This window comes from Pelobates fuscus, chromosome 10 (assembly GCF_036172605.1).
Source record: "Pelobates fuscus isolate aPelFus1 chromosome 10, aPelFus1.pri, whole genome shotgun sequence".
Taxonomy (NCBI): domain Eukaryota; kingdom Metazoa; phylum Chordata; class Amphibia; order Anura; family Pelobatidae; genus Pelobates; species Pelobates fuscus.
Genome location: NC_086326.1, coordinates 25,601,091 through 25,621,118, shown reverse-complemented (window position 1 = coordinate 25,621,118; position 20,028 = coordinate 25,601,091). Strand labels below are relative to the sequence as shown.

The following is a 20,028-nucleotide window of genomic DNA, read 5'->3' as shown; positions in this document are numbered from 1 at the left end:
GTGGGGATCAATCCACCCACGCCATCAAAGTGAGCAGTATATCTTGCTCATTTAAATGTGTGTACGTCCTTTACTTTTAAGTTTTATTTTTATTCTATATACAGTGAGCACTATATTTTATCTCTCTTTTACATCGAGGAACTACCTACATCTATGTCCCGCCAGTGGGGGGTAAAACGCCACTGAATGCTGATTACACTTGAGCAAGTATATGCTCTTGCATAGGTGAGTAATATACCTCCCCTACATCTACTTTATTTTATATATTTTTTTATACAGTGAGCACTATATTTTATCTCTCTTTTACTTCGAGGAACTACTTACATCTATGTCCCGCCAGTGGGGGGTAAAACGCCACTGAACGCTGATTACACTCGAGCTAGTATATGCTCCTGCATAGATGAGTGAAATACCTCCCCCTACATCCACTCTATTTTATCTACGTCTATACAGCCTGCACTATTGGAGTCTATTTGTCTTTTTATTTACATGATCATCATTGAGTCAAGACTACCTACACCATAGAAGACTCAGCCTTCCATCTACTACAGTATCAAGTCTCCATCAGCCTATTGGAATCCACTATATATTGGGACTATTACGCACACATTTATATTTATTTTATTCTATGTGTATATATAGGAGAGTAAACTACATATTTATTTCTCTTTTTATTGGATTATTTTAGTATAGCACGACCTATTATTCTGTTTTTGCCACATTCTTCCTTGAGGACATTAGAGGGAACCTCATACCCATAGGTTGCAGCTTTCTTTCTGTTTCTTTTCCTTTAGACCACCCAGCGCTGATCCTTGAAACCCTTTTTTTGCCCTGAATAAGCGGTCGTATCGGAGCTCCGTTTCCCTCCTGATCTCGCACGTGGTGGTGTGTGGGCCGACCACCATATTGTGTACTCCGTGGTCTTGTTGCTTGGGTATGGCTTGTCTGGCTGATCGTGTGATGGAGGACCGGGATGTCCCCCGCCGGTCCAGAGGGGGGGAGTGGGGGGCGAGGGCTCTGTGTCTGCTTTCACTTTATTCTTGGCGGCAGTAGAACGGCCGCCTCTCCCTCGCCCACCACGCTAGTAGGCCTCATCGGTGCGTCGGGTGTAGATCGGGTCGGTTGTCGCTTGTGGAGTATCGTTCTGTCTGCCCCGACTTTCCCCGTCGCTTGGTGGCTCTAGTTTGGCCTTTTGGTGCCTTTTTAGTAGCTTTATGTCGCTTTTGCAGGTGTTGGTCGCAGGAGCTGTTGAGGGTTGCTGCCGCTCAGCTCTGTGGTCCGGCCCCGCCCCCCGACTAAAATATTTTAGTTGACTAAAATTGTTAGTCGACAAAATGAACAATGTTGCACAAATGTGTATCTCCCAAGTAAAAGGACCCCCTTTCTGCTATAAATGTTGATTCCAACGGTGTCAAATTGTAACAAGTTCTCTAGAAACATCTGTCCATTGAGCTGCAGATTGTGTAGTGCTACCCTGACCTGCATTGAGGATGTATCACTACCAGATAAATAGTTTATAAATCCTCAGTCTGTGCACCATGTAGCAAGCTAGGGACTGTTTTTTTTTTCTACAGGTTATAGTTCTGTCAGTCAAACTTTTTTTTTTTTACTCCTAACAGCCAGTATATGCACAAAATACCACAAACAGTATACAACCCACAAGTGAAATAAAGTGCTTTATGTAAAAAAAAATAAGCTTTTCACTTAAAGGGACACTCCACCGCCAAAATATATAAAAATCAATGTTTTGTAGATGTACCTCAAATGAAAATATGCATGCATTTCTCATTGAGCCATATATCTCTCGAAACAGATTGCAAAAGTTGCAGTTCTGTTTGCTATCCCTCCCCTTCTGGCCCCGCCCAGACCCTTTGTGTCTGTCCAATCACAGACTTTCCAATGCAGTTCAATGAGACTTCTTTGCAAGGAAGGTGCTCTGGGCAATTGCTGCCTCTTGAGTTTATTTACTCTGGACTACCAATGAAGCCCCTCTGTGGCATGTGGCAACTGCCTGCTTTTGTGAATGTTCAACATCTTCCTCTTGTTTGATCCAGCATACCATCACTATACCCCCCCCCCCCCCCCCCCTGTTCCTGGTTTTGTATTTGTAGCTAAAGAAGGTCAAGAGTCTGTCATTTTTTTTTTCTGTAATGGAGTTAAAGGGAGTGTTGGATAGTTAGCTACAGCCTGGTCCCTTTAATATTATAGACTACAGTTGCATCCCTAGTCAGGAAATATTTTTCTGTTCTTATTTGTGAGATAACCTTTGTTACATTTCCCCCCCATTAATTATGCTTTCTTTTCTTAATGAAATTAGACATTCAGGTTTAACCAGATGCGATGTATGTTGGAATGCATACTAAGTGTGCATATCAATATTTTACATTTCCCAGTGCATAGCCACCAACACATTTAATTAATACGCATATGCTGATTCCATCCTTCATTAGCCATTTAATCGGAATCTGTTTAATTTTCACTTTAAATAACCCAGGAATATCTTTTTGTTTAATCAACATAATTTGCATTTTATGCAAAAAGCTGAATTAATCTTCAAACGATAAGCCTGAATTAACTCTGCTGTCTTGGAGGTATGAACTATTTCAGACATCCCCCTGCTTCTTGTTTTTGAAGTTGCCAACATATAGCTGAGCTATTCCATGTATTTTGGATTTAAAAGGACATGTTGCCACTGAATGTGATTTTCGCATCCAGCGTCGCAGAAGCACCTCTAGTGGCTGTCAGTGAGGCAGCCACTAGAGGTTGGATTAACCCTGCAATGTAAACATAGCAGTTTCTCTAAAACTGCTATGCTTACATCTGAAGGGTTAAAACCTGGGGGACCTGGCACCCAGACCACTTCATTGAGTTGAAGTGGTCTGGGTGACTATAGTGGTCCTTTAATTTCCATGATGGACCCGGCACATCGGACAAAGCATAGAAATATTAATGCCAAAATGTCCGCTATGTGAGCTATAGAAATGACAGTTCCACTTTAAGCCTCTGGGCTAGTGCACATAATTGGGTCCTCATACTATGTTAGTGAATTTCTTTTTCTTGGGATAGGCTCAGCAGTATGGCACCAGGCAACGGCTCACTGTAGCAAAAACAGAATAAGTGATCAGAAACAACAGAGCAGAGCTATCCAAAGTTACATGGCTAATACAAAAGTTCACTTAGCAGTAAAGGAACACTATAGCGTTAGATATGCAATCTTCTATAACTAACACTATAGTGCCCCTATCACTAGAAAGACTCGGATCCCTTCCCGTTGGCCATGAAAATCTGTAATAAAGCCATTTTACTTCCCTTCCCTTCCATCATCAAAGGGGTTTCATCGTTTTGCTAGTCAAATACAAAGCAGCGAATTCAATGCTTTGAGCTGCTACGTCACGTGACTGTTATACTTGGTCAATGCAGTGGAAGTGCCTCTAATGACTGTATGGAAGACGGCCGCTATTGGTGTGTTGAACCCTGCAATATGAAATGGCTTTGTTTTACATCGTGGGTTAACATCACAGGACTCATTAAGATGAAGTGGTCTGGGTGACTTTAGAGGTCCTTTAACTAAACTGCTGTAACTAGACGAAGTCTAAAGCATCTCTTACCTCATATTACCACATTTTTTTTTATTTTTTTTTTAATTCTTTATTTTTATTGTGCAGGTGATTACAGGTTATCACATTCGCCACAACAGCGTGTTTCAAAGGTTCACAAGAGTTAGGTAGTGGCATGAGCGTTTGCACATTTTTATATTTATGACAAGTTTGGTTCAACGATATACTGTGTGTACGTCTATGTGCTGACATGAAGGATCTCCGGTATAGTGGGATTATATGCACAAGTCTAAGTGGGAAGATGAACGATTAGTTTTCTGGAATTACATAACAGTTTTGATGAAGATTTAAATAAAATAAGAGAGAGATTGCAGAGGATTGACACTAGCTAGTCTGTGAGAAGAATAAATACTTAGAGGTTCTAGAGAATGACTGTGCTGGCACATATATATGTAAGGCAAAATTCGAGTGATGCATGCAACAGATCTATCTCTGAGTATTTAAAGTGGTCAGGTTCATCCTGCGGGGACCGGAGGTAGGGATTCGGTTGCGCAGGTTAGGGCAAAGTAACCTTTCGTGGGAGAGCAGAGTGCTCCTAAACCAGCGGCCACCGTGATGACCACCTATGTTTGGGCGCTTTTTGGTAGTGGGCGCTAGTTGGCTTGAGGCTATAGGTAGGAAGTGCTTGTGGAGCAAGTGAGTGTGTCATCCCCTACCTGCCGTATAGGCCGTCCCTTGGGGTGAGAATACAGTTGTGGGTTGGGTTCACAGGCAGGGTATTTTGCATAGTGCTATTATTAAATAAAGCTAAACCAACAGAATAAAAAAATAAATAAATAACTATGAACTGGTAAGTAATTTGGTACATTAGGCCCAGATAGAGCCCTCTTCTGTGTGTCCGTCCCGTCCTCAGCCGGTATCAGCAGCGGCTCTTGGGGTGAATGGCACCACCTTGGTAACGTCCCATGAGCGGCGTGGACCGCTTCCTGGGCCTGTGGACGAGGTAAGGCTCAATTTCTGGAGGAACTCCTCAGTCGTCCGCAGAGGCGAGTGGGTAGGTGCGGCCTTCTTTGGTAGCTTGGAGAGTTTGTGAGGGGCCCCACTTGTATGTGATGCCCGCTGAGTGTAAGGTCTGGGTGACACTTTGAAAGGACCTTCTCCATTGTAGTGTTGATCTACATAAGTCCTGTAGGAATAGTAGTTGCATGTCTTCGAAGCCATAATGCGTTTTGTTTTTCACTGCCTCTTGGACGCTCTATCTTGGTTCAGTACGAAGCGTACTAGCACGTCGCGGGTAGTTCCAGCCGGAGCCCTGTTAGACTTTGCTAGGCGAAAGCAGCCATCCAGTTGTATGTTTTACGCTGAGCTTTGCGGCATCAGGGAGGCGAAGAGGCGCCTGAGGAAGTGCGGCATCTCGTGGTCGTCGACCGTTTCGGCAATACCTCTTTTATTTTGAGGTTGTTGCGTCTTCGGGTATCTTCCAGGGTGTCCAGTTTGATCTGTAATGCCCTGTGGACTGCCTGGAGTCTTCGGATTTGCTCATTGCTGTTTTCCTGTTGATGGGCCACTGTGGAGAGGTGTTCTTCCGTTGCCCCTACTCGGGTCGTGACCACAGTGATGTCTTCGCGTATAATATCAAGGTCTGCATTAAAGAAGGCACAAATGTTTTTTATGAGGGCCTTTATGTCTCCTTTTGTGGCTGGGGCTGATAGGTCCTCTGTTAGTGGTGTGGATATATGACCCACTGTGTGGGAGATCTTGTCCAGGGCATCCATGACTTCCTCCTCGGAGGAGGTGTAGGGAGAGTCGGGTGGCGCCGCCATTTGGGGTTTAGGCCTCTGTTGCAGGAGGTCACCAATGTTGCCGGAGCCTACCCCGTTAAGGGTTTTCAGCTTTTTTGTTTTCTTCCCCATATCGGGCAGTGTTGTTGGGCTTGTTGTCTGTCGAGATCGGGTTGTTAAACGCCTTGGTGTGTATATCTGCGGAATATACGACGGGAGCTCAGCCGCCATGCGTCTGCTCCCTTCGGTGTCCAGGCCACGCCCCCACCTCCACATATTTTGCAAGTACCCCCAATTCTCCTGGGGTTGAGCATGTGAGTAAGTTATACTTAGATCATGTAATGAACAAGTTTAATGCTGATTCCCATGATAACTGACAAAACGTGATGGCGAAAGCTTCACATTTGTCAAGTTTTCTCAGCTTTGGGCTTCACCATGAGACAAAGTAAATCTTACTCTATCTTGTGATATCTTTTAACATCTTTGAAGTTTCAATAAGATGCCGCAGTCAATATGAAAGTTTCATAAAGATTCTATCTCTTAAGCAGAGTAGATAGTGGGAACCGCACTCAATCCCAGCGGCCACGGGTTCTCCGGATCAGGACCAGCAATCTCAGAATCATATGTAAAGAAGAAAGAATCACAGGCACTCCTGTGATCTCTCTATGACGTGGTCAACCATATGTTCTTTGGTGACAGTTGCTTTAAGAAGTTAGGAGAACCTCAGTTTTTGACAGACTGCTCATAAATGGTTTCATATTAACCTCGGGGAAATTCACCTAAAGACTCCTTGCATCAGAACCTCTAACAATGAACTGTTGCGGTGTGGTAATCCCATTTTAATGAATTCACCGCCTCAGAGAAGAAATCTGTAAATAGCACAATTCGATAGCCCGATAAAAAGAATGCAAATGGGGAAAAAATAAATAACGAGAAAAACCAAAGTATATTTTCACATCTCTCTTTTATGCCACAATAACCCGAGCTTGTCTTTTTCAATATTGTTCTTTTATCTTTAATGGCTAAAAATATTTGTCTATTAAAGGAAAGTAATTGTCGTAAAGTACATTTCGGATTACCGACGGCAAATGCTGCTGGGTTTTGTATTGTGTTTTTTCAATTCACGTTGTTATTTGAGCACTGACCTGATTCAGCTGTAGGATCAAGGTTATGTTTTATTCAGAGCAAGAAAATGGAAAATCTGGCAAGAACCGCGATCCTGGTGTTGAAATGGTTTTATTTAGCCCAGCGTGCAACAATAGTAAGAGATAAGGCCGGTGAGCGGGAGCAAGGGAATTTCTATGCATTATTCATCGCTTGCTAAAGTTTTAATTATGCAAAGGGTTATCATGTGATTCGGGGTCTGAAAGAAGGTCGATGTTAATGAAGTACGATAGCAACAAAACGTGACTTAGAATGTCACAACAGAATCTAAAATAAAACGAACAATGTGACGTTTTTCGTAGGATTTGAGAACCGACTCCACCGGATGCACAGTATTCCAGTCTTATTCTTTGTTCATTTTTTTCAGATTTAAGGCCAAAATATTCGAATTGGAAAAAGTCTCTAATTCAGATATGCTTCCAGGTCAGCTACTGTGTCGTAAATCTTTAAATTTATTTTAAATTCTCACTAGTCAATAAACCTGTATATGTTTCCTTATATTGCATTATTTTGGCAGCATTGCTAGTAATGCCAGGTTAAAATAAACAAAGCACGCTGTCCCTAAAGCATTTATTGTGTATTTTGGGATTTATTGATATAAATAATTATTATTCCCCCCCTCCTCCCCCCTTAATTTCAAACATTAATAAACAATAAAGATGTTGGCAAAAATCTTAAAGGGACGCTAAAGTCACCAAAACAACTTTACATTAATGAAGCAGTTTTGGTGTATAGATCGTGTCACAGAAGTGACCAGTTCCATTCTCTGCTATTGGGAGATAATTTTGTTCATTCTGCCCTAGACACACCTCTTCTGACTGTGACTGACACAGCCTGCATGAAAGCAAAATGGTTTAATTTTCAATCCGATGTAATTTACTTTAGACTTTTTTATCTCCTGCTGTGTAAAATGAACTTTAATCAGACACAGGAGGCTCCTGCAGGGTCTAGCAAGTTGTTAACAGATAAGCAGGAGAAAATAAATCCTAAATCAAATAGAATTTACAATAAAGGAAGTGTAAACATTAGAGGACTCTTTACAGGAAGTGTTTAGGAAGGCTGTGCAAGTCACGTGCTGGGAGGTGTGGCTAGGCTGCATAAACAGAATGATTTAGCTCATAAATGGCAAATAATTGAGCAGTTATATTGCAGGGGCATGGTCTATACACAAACTGCTTCATTAAGCTAAAGTTGTTTTGGTGATTTATAGTGTCTATTTAAAGAGCACCTGTTATTACAAGTATGAGTTAATGTCACTTTAAATTGAATTCCTTTTGACGGTAGACTTGAAATCCATATGTATATATGCAAACACAAAAACGTTTATAACTCTGCTTCACTGCTACTACTTATTAGCTACTCAGCCATTCAGATAAGTAACTGCAGCGACTTCTGAATTATAAATTGTCTAGCTATCATACTATATTGCTGAAGCAGCATTCTCGGCCTGGGATGTTCAGGCTCAGCCAAATCTGCATCTTTGCATGGGTGTCCAGGAGGAGGAAATTGAAATAGACAACTGAAACACTTATGTCTTAAACTTTGTCAGTCTATTCATTTGCTGGATACAGAGGAGGGATACAGAAAGAAAACAGGGGGTAGTGAGTTCACATTGTTACCCAATCCGTTATTACGTCTTGTCCGTGTTCCCATTCACCTTAGGTGTCAACTTGTCAGTTAAGCAGTATTCTTTGTTGTTGTTGTTTGATATTGTCAGTTGTTACTCTGCGTCTCTGTTATTCACTACTGTTACCCTGTTGTGCCCCGCTAGCCTGTCCACCCCAAGGGTAGTTATGCTAGTGTTGGTGTTTGACCTCTGTCTTTCTCCTTGCGGACCAGCTTTTCCAATCTCGAGCGTATTTGTTCTCACATCTTTGTATTCTACATGCCATTTTTTCAAAGGAACTAATGTCTAGTATGACTGAAACCCTCCAGTGAGGGGATTGCTTAGCTCTTGCACTAGAACGCTAGACTGATTTTTGCTACGTTGAGTATCACCTTGCGCTGGGGGTGGCTCGTTAACCATCACCTTGCACTGGGGGTGGCTCGTTAACCATCACCTTGCGCTGGGGGTGGCTCGTTAACCATCACCTTGTGCTGGGGGTGGCTCGTTAACCATCACCTTGCGCTGGGGGTGGCTCGTTAACCATCACCTTGCGCTGGGGGTGGCTCGTTAACCATCACCTTGCGCTGGGGGTGGCTCGTTAACCATCACCTTGCGCTGGGGGTGGCTCGTTAACCATCACCTTGAGCTGGGGGTGGCTCGTTAACCATCACCTTGAGCTGGGGGTGGCTCGTTAACCATCACCTTGCGCTGGGGGTGGCTCGTTAACCATCACCTTGCGCTGGGGGTGGCTCGTTAACCATCACCTTGCGCTGGGGGTGGCTCGTTAACCATCACCTTGCGCTGGGGGTGGCTCGTTAACCATCACCTTGCGCTGGGGGTGGCTCGTTAACCATCACCTTGCGCTGGGGGTGGCTCGTTAACCATCACCTTGCGCTGGGGGTGGCTCGTTAACCATCACCTTGCGCTGGGGGTGGCTCGTTAACCATCACCTTGCGCTGGGGGTGGCTCGTTAACCATCACCTTGCGCTGGGGGTGGCTCGTTAACCATCACCTTGCGCTGGGGGTGGCTCGTTAACCATCATCTTGCGCTGGGGGTGGCTCGTTAACCATCACCTTGCGCTGGGGGTGGCTCGTTAACCATCACCTTGCGCTGGGGGTGGCTCGTTAACCATCACCTTGCGCTGGGGGTGGCTCGTTAACCATCACCTTGCGCTGGGGGTGGCTCGTTAACCATCACCTTGCGCTGGGGGTGGCTCGTTAACCATCACCTTGCGCTGGGGGTGGCTCGTTAACCATCACCTTGCGCTGGGGGTGGCTCGTTAACCATCACCTTGCGCTGGGGGTGGCTCGTTAACCATCACCTTGCGCTGGGGGTGGCTCGTTAACCATCACCTTGCGCTGGGGGTGGCTCGTTAACCATCACCTTGCGCTGGGGGTGGCTCGTTAACCATCACCTTGCGCTGGGGGTGGCTCGTTAACCATCACCTTGCGCTGGGGGTGGCTCGTTAACCATCACCTTGCGCTGGGGGTGGCTCGTTAACCATCACCTTGCGCTGGGGGTGGCTCGTTAACCATCACCTTGCGCTGGGGGTGGCTCGTTAACCATCACCTTGCGCTGGGGGTGGCTCGTTAACCATCACCTTGCGCTGGGGGTGGCTCGTTAACCATCACCTTGCGCTGGGGGTGGCTCGTTAACCATCACCTTGCGCTGGGGGTGGCTCGTTAACCATCACCTTGCGCTGGGGGTGGCTCGTTAACCATCACCTTGCGCTGGGGGTGGCTCGTTAACCATCACCTTGCGCTGGGGGTGGCTCGTTAACCATCACCTTGCGCTGGGGGTGGCTCGTTAACCATCACCTTGCGCTGGGGGTGGCTCGTTAACCATCACCTTGCGCTGGGGGTGGCTCGTTAACCATCACCTTGCGCTGGGGGTGGCTCGTTAACCATCACCTTGCGCTGGGGGTGGCTCGTTAACCATCACCTTGCGCTGGGGGTGGCTCGTTAACCATCACCTTGCGCTGGGGGTGGCTCGTTAACCATCACCTTGCGCTGGGGGTGGCTCGTTAACCATCACCTTGCGCTGGGGGTGGCTCGTTAACCATCACCTTGCGCTGGGGGTGGCTCGTTAACCATCACCTTGCGCTGGGGGTGGCTCGTTAACCATCACCTTGCGCTGGGGGTGGCTCGTTAACCCAGGAATTATATGGAGGAGATCCCACCTGCTCCCAGTATTTGCCTAAGGTTGGGCAATCCCAAAACATATGCGGCGTGGTGCCCGTCCCTTCTTCATACCTCCTGCAAATCCCTGACGCTCTGCTTTAAATGCACAACAACCTATATGGTATCAGATACCATCTCATTGGGATTTTGCAGAAGGCCTCCCAGAGTGAGAGACTCCTCGAGGCCTGTTTTGTGGTGACCCCACAATATTTAAAGGAAAACAAGCTTGTATTTCTGACACTTTAAAAATGACTATTTAGACCCCTGGCCCCCTCTCTATTATTTGAAAAAAATATTTTATTGACCTTTATTCCAGTGCTCTGTCAGTCTCTCTGCAGCACACCCCACCTTGATTCGCCTCTGTGGTTTAAATAATACAATTTGACACAGACAGACGGTGGAACACAGGAACTTAAAATATCTAGGTTATTTTTCAGGAAGTGTTTAGGATGGCTGTGGACGTTATATGCAGGGAGGTGTGGCTAGGGCTGCATAAACAGAAACAAGTGATTTAACTCCTAAATGGCAGAGAATTGAGCAGCGAGACTGCAGGGGCATGATCTATACACCAAAACTGCTTCATTAAAGTGTTGTCTTGATGCCTACAGTGCCCCTTTATCATTCGAACTACAATATTTTCACACTGTTTCTTATTTAAACTTGTTTGTGAATGTAGAAGCACAAATAAAAATAAAATTAGCAAAATCAAAGACCCCTGTTTTCTAGAAAATATCTCAATAAACGAAAAGTGAAAACATCTCTTCATAGTTTTCAAATTTATCCCAGTAGAAATCTGCATGTTGATAACGTTTCACAGCTTTTGTTAAAGTTTAGAAAATACTTTTTTTAAACAAAATGTATTATTTCCCCTTCTTTGTGTTTTTGAATCGCAGGAGTTGCTGGGTGTGCTTCGCTACGGATGAAGACGATCGAACGGCAGAATGGGTGAGACCATGTAGGTGCAGAGGGTCCACCAAGTGGGTGCACCAGTCGTGTCTCCAGCGTTGGGTGGATGAGAAGCAGAGGGGGAATAGTACGGCCAGAGTTGCCTGTCCACAGTGCAATGCTGAATACTTAATTGTGTTTCCAAATTTGGGTAAGCAACAAGAGAAAAAACTAATAAAACGCACAAAAAACAAGCAAACATAACATTCTGAGATGAATGTATTTTGAGTGGACATCGCAGTAATTCAATCATTTATCAAAGAATCACGTCACTTGTTAATTTTGTAATTTTTGTATCTCTGCAAAATGTAGAATTGCGTTGTTTATTTTTCAGAATTAATTATTAAAATGAGCTGTCTATCATTCATATCGCACAGTCCTATTAATGCCACGAGAAGCAGTAACCGTTATATTAATTACTTGGATGCTGACAGCTGCAGAGGAATAACAGCAATGTATTGTCTTGCTCAGCATATTGTTATATTGATGAAAATCATAAATAATTAGTATTGAGGATTTAGCTTGACATATTGGACTGAACGTCCATTCGTATTGCAGTGGCACCTAAACACAAAAGCAGGTCAGGTCTGTTTTCCCTTTTGCTGACAGTTGAAGAAGCGTAAGAGCTACATTCGAATTCCAGTAATTTCATCACCTCTGTATTGGTGGTGAAACATAGTATGTTTCTCACTGCCGTGTCCTTGGCCATTTGGGGAGATCACAAGATTTGCCATCTTTGATGAGCTGTGCGAGAGAGGAAAATAGTATCTGGTGCTAGAGACAGCTTTTACGGTCAAGCATTATATTAAAGGATCACTATAGGGTCAGGAACACAAACATATATTCCTGACCCTATAGTGTTAAAACCACTATGTAGCCCCCCTGGGCCCCTCATGCCTCCATAAATATAGTAAACATCTTACTGTATTCAAGCATGAAGCTGTAACTCTGCATGCTGTTAGACTCAGAAAAACAGCAGTCTGCGGACATCATCAGAAGTGGTGGCCTGATCCAATCACAATGCTTCCCCATAGGATTGGCTGAGACTGACAAGGAGGCAGAACAAGGGCAGAGCCAGCACAAGTCAAACACAGCCCTGGCCAATCAGCATCTCCTCATAAAGATGAATTGAATCAATGAATCTCTATGAGGAAAGTTCAGTGTCTGCATGCAGAGGGAGGAGACACTGAATGTTTGGATGCATTTTAGGCAGCCATGACCCAGGAAGGATCTCTAACCGCTATCTGAGGAGTGGCCAGTGAAGTTATCACTAGGCTGTAATGTAAACACTGCATTTTCTCTGAAAAGACAGTATTCACAGCAAAAAGCCTGAAGGTACTGATTCTACTCACCAGAACAAATTCAATAAGCTGTAGTTGTTCTGGTGACTATAGTGTCCCTTTAACAAGTACAATGATATTTATGAGGGAGGTGATTATCGGGTTACCCAGGATTGTAAAACACGATATATATATATATATATATATATATATATAATATATATGTATGTATATGTATATATATATAGCTATATCTATATCTATATCTGTGTGTAAAGATTCCTAGACTGAAAATGATCAGGAATGTTGATGGATTTAGGGCTCACGGTAACTTTCAGAGCTGGTTCTATCAGCACTCTGCAAGACAAGTGATCTTGCTGCAATGCTGGGAAATGCTTTTTGGCAGACCTTGAAATCATTAGCTTCTGTCCTACTCACCTGGAAGTTAGAGTGCAGCTCTCAGCACCAGTTCAGAAAAATACATTATGAATTTGTAGAGAGTACAAATAGCTACACGATTATTAGGTGAAATGGAAAAGTTAAATCCGAGAAAGTGAATATGCAAAGTGTGTTTGTTCATAGTGTGAAAAAAAAAAAGGCACATGAAAGGCCCGAGTGACGACAGAGGCGTCTGGGAGGGTGGTATACAGTAAGCGATTATTCCTGTCTGGGTTTTTTTTTGTTTTGTTTTTTTATGACTGGTTCACAGTTCAGGGGGAATAAGTTATTGATTTCCTCTTTTGGCATGCCGTTTCCTCTAGGTGAAGTCTTCTGACCTCTAATTTCTCACAAAGATTGATTTTGGACAAAACTAAAGAGAATATTGGGTCCGTGTCAGGCTATTTGCAGTCCAGAGACACGTTTGTGGCAGTTTAAATTGGCCCAAGTGGACCCACTAGGACCATAAAAATGTAATTGTTTTGTATGAAATTGGACATTTCCGAATTGACTTAATCCCTTTCCATACAGTTTCTAATCTAAAAAGGACACCGTGATTGTGAGATCTCTAATGGATACTCTCTCCATTTTACATATAACAACCTTGTGTGCATCCTTCACATTCTTTGGAGACTAATGGCTTCTTTTGCAGAAAAAAAAAAAGCGCCGAATGTTATGTATCTTCTATTCGTGGCACAATCTATCATAATTATATGGCAATTTGTCACCAAGGAATGTTTGAAAAGAAAATGAACAGAGTCTCTGTAACATTAGCAATTCAGTCTCTTAGTGAGCCTCATGATTTTAAAGTATTGGTCTCACTGGTTTTGTTGCGTGTAAAATGTTGTATTGTCTGTGAATGCATTATCTTGGCCAATGATGGCTTATTAAAGCAATAACTCAGTATGTGTTAGTCAGAAAAATTGTGATTTAAGATTATAGCTATGGAACAGCCAAAGAACCACAACAGAATAACATAATAATATATTTGATTTTCTTTAAGTGTTTTCTGCCTCTCTGTTACATCCTTACCGATTAGCTTTTGCCTACTACATTGGAGCTCGCCAATTCTTTTGTCTATTATTTATAGAACATGCTGATTTTCTAGTAAATTCGCTATTACTCTAGATGTAATTTGCGTGTAATTTCTCTGTTAAAAATATAAACCTGTCTCCCGTGACTCACTCTCGTCAGCAAGAAATATATATTGTTTTAACCCTTTAGGCAACGCAATAGCTGTCGGCACTCTGTCACTGCTGAGATCATCGATGACACTGATAGCCAACCATAGAGAAACATTGGGGGGGGGGGGGGGGCTAGTGTGCATGCGCGGCAATTGTTATGCTGCACTAGTTAACATCGAGGATAAAAGATCGTATTTACAATTGTCAGATTGCAGGGACAGTTTATTTGCACCAGAACCAACCACTATTTTAAGCTGTAGTGGTTTTGTTTAGAGTAAAACCAGAACAATGAGTAAGCGCTAAATAACACAGATTAGCAGCAACCCTATAAGGGAATCCCTCAAGAACCCTTAAAATAAAACACAAGAGAGTAAAAATACAGGAAAGGGCTGCGCTTGGATAAAACTTTAAATAATACGAAAAGTCCGGATAAAATCAATGGATAAAAGGAAAGAGTCTTATCTGGCAATGTCCATTGAAATCGTATTGTGTGATGGTACTTGGTCTGAAACAGCAGTCTTGCTTATTATCTTCCTTATGGGACGTCTCATATGCAAGAGATAAGAACAAATACAGAGCCAAAATAGTGTAGTATATCTTAAAAAAGAGGAATTAAAATGTAAAACTTGATTGCAAACTCACATTTGAAAGAGCTAGAACCAGCTCTGGTGTAGAGGGCGTACAGCGGTTTAGATCCCCGCTTGTAGGATATGGGATGGCTTTCCTTCACGTACTTCCTCCTTCCGTAGTGTGAAAGACACAAATGAAAAGAGACAGCCAATAGTGTTCTCTGCATAAAACTTTAAATGAAATATATAATAGTAAAAGTTGATACTCACAAGACAGGAGCAGATCAACTGCTCTTGATAGTTCGTGTTGGTGGTATAATCCCCACCTAGGATTACTTGGAGTCCAGCGGATAAACAGGAATGATGCCAGGTAGCAATAATAAATATATGTGTATAAAAAGATAAATGGTACAATAAAAAGTTACCAAATATACTTTTAATATTTAAAATTTACACAATATAAAAAAGCTTTACCCATATTGATAACGCCGATTGGCGAAACGCGTTTATGGTTTTTATATTGTGTAAATTTTAAATATTAAAGTATATTTGGTAACGTTTTATTGTACCATTTATCTTTTTATACACATATATTTATTATTGCTACCTGGCATCATTCCTGTTTATCCGCTGGACTCCAAGTAATCCTAGGTGGGGATTATACCACCAACGTGAACTATCAGGAGCAGTTGATCTGCTCCTGTCTTGTGAGTATCAACTTTTACTATTATATATTTCATTTAAAGTTTTATGCAGAGAACACTATTGGCTGTCTCTTTTCATTTGTGTCTTTCACACTACGGAAGGAGGAAGTACGTGAAGGAAAGCCATCCCATATCCTACAAGCGGGGATCTAAACCGCTGTACGCCCTCTACACCAGAGCTGGTTCTAGCTCTTTCAAATGTGAGTTTGCAATCAAGTTTTACATTTTAATTCCTCTTTTTTAAGATATACTACACTATTTTGGCTCTGTATTTGTTCTTATCTCTTGCATATGAGACGTCCCATAAGGAAGATAATAAGCAAGACTGCTGTTTCAGACCAAGTACCATCACACAATACGATTTCAATGGACATTGCCAGATAAGACTCTTTCCTTTTATCCATTGATGTTATCCGGACTTTTCGTATTATTTAAAGTTTTATCCAAGCGCAGCCCTTTCCTGTATTTTTACTCTCCTCTGTTTAGAGTGTCTGTCTAAAGGGACACTATAGTCACCAAAACAACTTTAGCTTAATGAAGAAAGTTTTGGTGTATAGATCATGCCCCTGCAGTCTCACTGCTCAATCCTCTGCCATTTAGGAGTTAAATCACTTGTATGCAGCCCTAGCCACACCTCCCTGCATGTGACTTGCACAGCTTTCCTAAACACTTCCTGTAGAAGATCCTTGATATTTTAGGATCTTTTATTGCATGATCTGTTTAATCTAGAATTAATTATCTCTAGCTCAGTTAATAGCCTTCTAGAGCCTGCAAGAGCCACCAGTGTGTGATTTAAAAGTCAATTTACAGAGCAGGAGATAAACACTTCTAAAGCAGATTAACATCTGCTTGAACATAAAACCATTATTTTCATGCAGGCTGTTAGTCACTGTCAGGAGACGTGTAGCTAGGGCTGCATAAACCGAAACAAAAGTGATTTAACTCCTAAATGGCAGAGAATTGAGCAGTGAGACTTCTGAGATATGACCTATACACAAAACCTGCTTTTTAAAGCTAAAGTTGTTTTGCTTCCTTTTTAATTACTGAACATATTTGGAAGTATTTTAAAAAGGACTATAATTGAAAAACGTATTCTTTCAGAAATTGATGGGTTTACCACTCAATAAGGAAAATTTGCACTCAGGAAAATTCCTTAAAGGAGAAGTCTACTTATGGAGGCAATAAACCAAATCAAATAAATCAAGGAAAAAATTGCTAAGGAGTGCTTAAAAAAATTTTTGGGGGAAGATTCTCCATATCCACCAGGTGAAATGATCTGACCCCAATACATGTTGGAAACACCAGTCTGAGGTACGGTTTCCTAAAAAGGAAGTCATGCCGTCACAAAAATGGACAGGATATTTCAGTGACCAATGTCCCCAACGAATAGCTTAAACAGTGTGTTCACTCAGATTAACATATGTTGTGTTGATGCCTATAATGTCCCTTTAATTATATTACACTTGAAGAACAATCAATAAGTTAATATTAAAATTAATGAATGGGCTGCCATTCTAATGTAAATAGCATAATTTGACTCCCTATCAATAAAGTAAAAAGTTTAAAATAAACTACCCCTATTGGGGTTTGTGAAGCAGATCTGTGCCTATTGGATATGTGAGGGAAGAATTCATCCAATGGGATTGCTAGATTGCAGCCTTTGGGATTAGTGAGTGAGGATAGCATTTTATAGTGTAGACTACTCTAGTTGGGACTGGGGAGCATGGTGACCTAGGACCTAATCTGTTGGGATTGGGGAGCTGGTTGTTCTAATGCTGAGATTGGTAATCAAGGACCCCTCCTTTGGGATTGAGGAGCGAGGTTGGGACTCGGGATTGAGGAGAGAGAACTTCAGATATCAAATATATGTGCAACAGCTACGGAATATCCCCATTTTATGGATGCGCTGCTTCAACAAGTAGCCATTTAATCGCACATCACCGCTGTTACCTTTTGGTCGTTAACCATGTTTAGATTTCTGTTTGGATTCTGACTTGGAAATCAGTCCGGATACATCATTGGTTTCAGATTGGTCTGGATATTTTATCTTCCAGTTCTGGAACTGAATGACCTGTTTTACTGGTTCACTAACACTCCACTGATATGCATATACAGCCTGCCTATTTTATAAAGCACTTCTGTGTTTCCAAAATGCATTACAGCCTAGTATGTGAATCAACGTGGAAAACAAATCTAAATGGAAATGCTCTTTCATTCCTTCTGTTCTACATTTATCTACAATGCATGACTCCGCTGTCTTCCTGACTTGACCTTCATAGGGATTGTGTAAGCTGTTGTCTATGGATCAAGCACTTCAGCGAATCTGTTTCCTGATGGGTAACAGCCTTTGCTATGACTTGTTGCACAGACGCTGCTGGCAAGACGTATGATTGTTTATATATGGATATTGGCATGATGCATTCTGACAAACTTAAAACAATCACAAAGCTAAAAATTATCCACTTCAAATCGTAAAATATTTACTGTACAAGCTTGTTTTTCGGCAGTATCCCTTTAAGTGTTAGAGATGTGCTTAGATGTGTTTTGGTGGGTTAAATCATGGATCACAAATTCTTCTTCAGTTATATATTCAACTGTGGATTCACTTTCCTCTTCAGATTAAATTTTTGTTATTTTAAAGGACCACTAAAGGCACCCAGACCACTTTATTTAGTGAAGTAGTGTGGATGCAGGGGCCCTTTACCTTTAACCCTGCTATGTAAAGTTTTGTAGAAACTGCAATGTTTTCATTGCAAGGTTACCCATACCACTAGTGGCGTTCCCTGTGAGAACAGAGTCAAACCCGCTTGTTTGGTGCACCATCGCGATTTGATGCACATGCGCACTATCCCCCCAATGTTTCCCTAAGGAGAAGCATTGGATTGGCTGTGATCATCAGGATTTATCACAGCGAGTGAGCTTAGCAGGTCCCTATAGCGTATGGAAAACCTGTTTCTTTTCCTAACGCGTTAGTGTTCCTTTAAAATATCTCTACTTACTGGAAATTCTAATGTTATGTTTAAAAATTCTATAGAAGGCTGCCAACACATCACACCCTCTTCCCATACAACAAAGGAGATTTTCTAACAGTAAGGGATCAAGTCAGTAAAACCATTGTGTACACTACAGGGATTGCATGCAAGCTGCTATAGCCTTGTACAAAGCCCTGCATAGTACAAATAGCTGGTCCACCTGTATCTGCAGCATATTATGCCTCATTCTGGTAACACTTTATAAATTCATGTAAGCAGGGAAATCAGACCATGTTTATATCATACTTGAAGTTTGTGACAAAATTAGTTTTTCTATTTCTGTGCTAATGTTTCAGACTGAATTCATTGCAGGGCCATTTCTAAAATGTTTATCTCCCAATATTTCTGTGAAAAGTAATTTTAATATATAAAAACAAAACATTCTTACAAAGTGCCTCCATGTAATATGTGCTTCACACATGACATTTAACACCGTACTCTTACAGCCGTGTTCAGAGCAATTGTAAACATTGAAGCACTCATTGCACCCAGTGTTTTACATTCAAATAACCACATCCGTGTCTGCCTTTTCATTAAACGGATACTGCAGGCACAAAATGTGGAATAATGCATCGAACAGAAAAGACAAAACTCATCCCACTCCCGTGTTAATGTTTTCTTACCGAGATCAAGAGAGCCAAATAAAAAGGAAAAGGCACATTGTCAAACAATGGATATGGTGATTGTATCAACAACAGACAAAATGATAGAATGTCTCATTTGTTTTGTCAGACCGGTTTTATTTTTTGTGTACGTGCCCATTTATATTTGAATATGTATCTCACTTGAGGATTTGAAGAGAGATATATTTTCGCTTGTGCCTTACATACAATGTACCATTCTGTATCTCCGTCTTGGTAAACAGATTCCTGGCATCCATCCCTATTAGAATTGATAGAATTGCAATAATGAGAGCAGATACATGCTGATCTCCGGTACACTATACGCTGACAATCTACTTCATTAACATCTTTGCTCCCAACTCTCCAGACCAGAACTTCTGGAACTCTAGACACACTTATTCACTACCAAACATACAAGAGTATGAGAGTTTAACACAGTGCCCTGTCCATCGGTTGACAGAAGCTCACAAAGTGAAATGGTGAGTTTCTAATGATAGAGAGGTCAAGATAAGCAGGTTCTCCGGTTTGAGGTCGATGGTGCTCATTGACGCATGAAGGGCACAGCATCCCAAGGTAGTAAATTATACCTTCTTCTCTGACCCACACCAAACATACTCCTGCATAAACTTGTATTGTCTTATGAATGGCATAGGGATGTCTTGTGTAGAGAAAACAGAGATAAATAACATTACATGGTCGGACCATGCTGACAATGTGATCTTTTTTTAACAGGCTGTGTTGTGGAAATTAAACTCCTCACTCTTAAAAGGCCTTGCTCTTAGGGAAGAGGCATCAAAGGTCTTGAACTATTTTCAGGAGAATGACTCCCCTGACCTGACACCCGCAACCATACGGGTGGCCTATAAAGCAGATCTGAGGGGGATGCTTCATCAAAGTGGCTACTCTGAAAAACACAAACTATACACCTTTTGACACTCAAAGAAAGCCTTCCTTGGCGATGCAG

The 20,028-nt window shown here is 42.1% G+C and overlaps 2 protein-coding genes across 3 annotated transcripts in view; both read left to right on the top strand.

The window, feature by feature from the left end:
* The window catches only part of BTAF1 (B-TFIID TATA-box binding protein associated factor 1), a 398,618-nt gene that overhangs the window by 231,478 nt on the left and 147,112 nt on the right, over window positions 1–20,028 (top strand). The window lies entirely within an intron of this gene.
* Window positions 1–20,028, top strand: part of MARCHF5 (membrane associated ring-CH-type finger 5) — a 55,922-nt gene that overhangs the window by 21,347 nt on the left and 14,547 nt on the right. Inside the window, exon 2 of the mRNA XM_063434234.1 lies at window positions 11,183–11,385. Within this exon, the coding sequence (XP_063290304.1) occupies window positions 11,183–11,385 (203 nt within the window). The remainder of the gene's footprint in view (window positions 1–11,182; window positions 11,386–20,028) is intronic.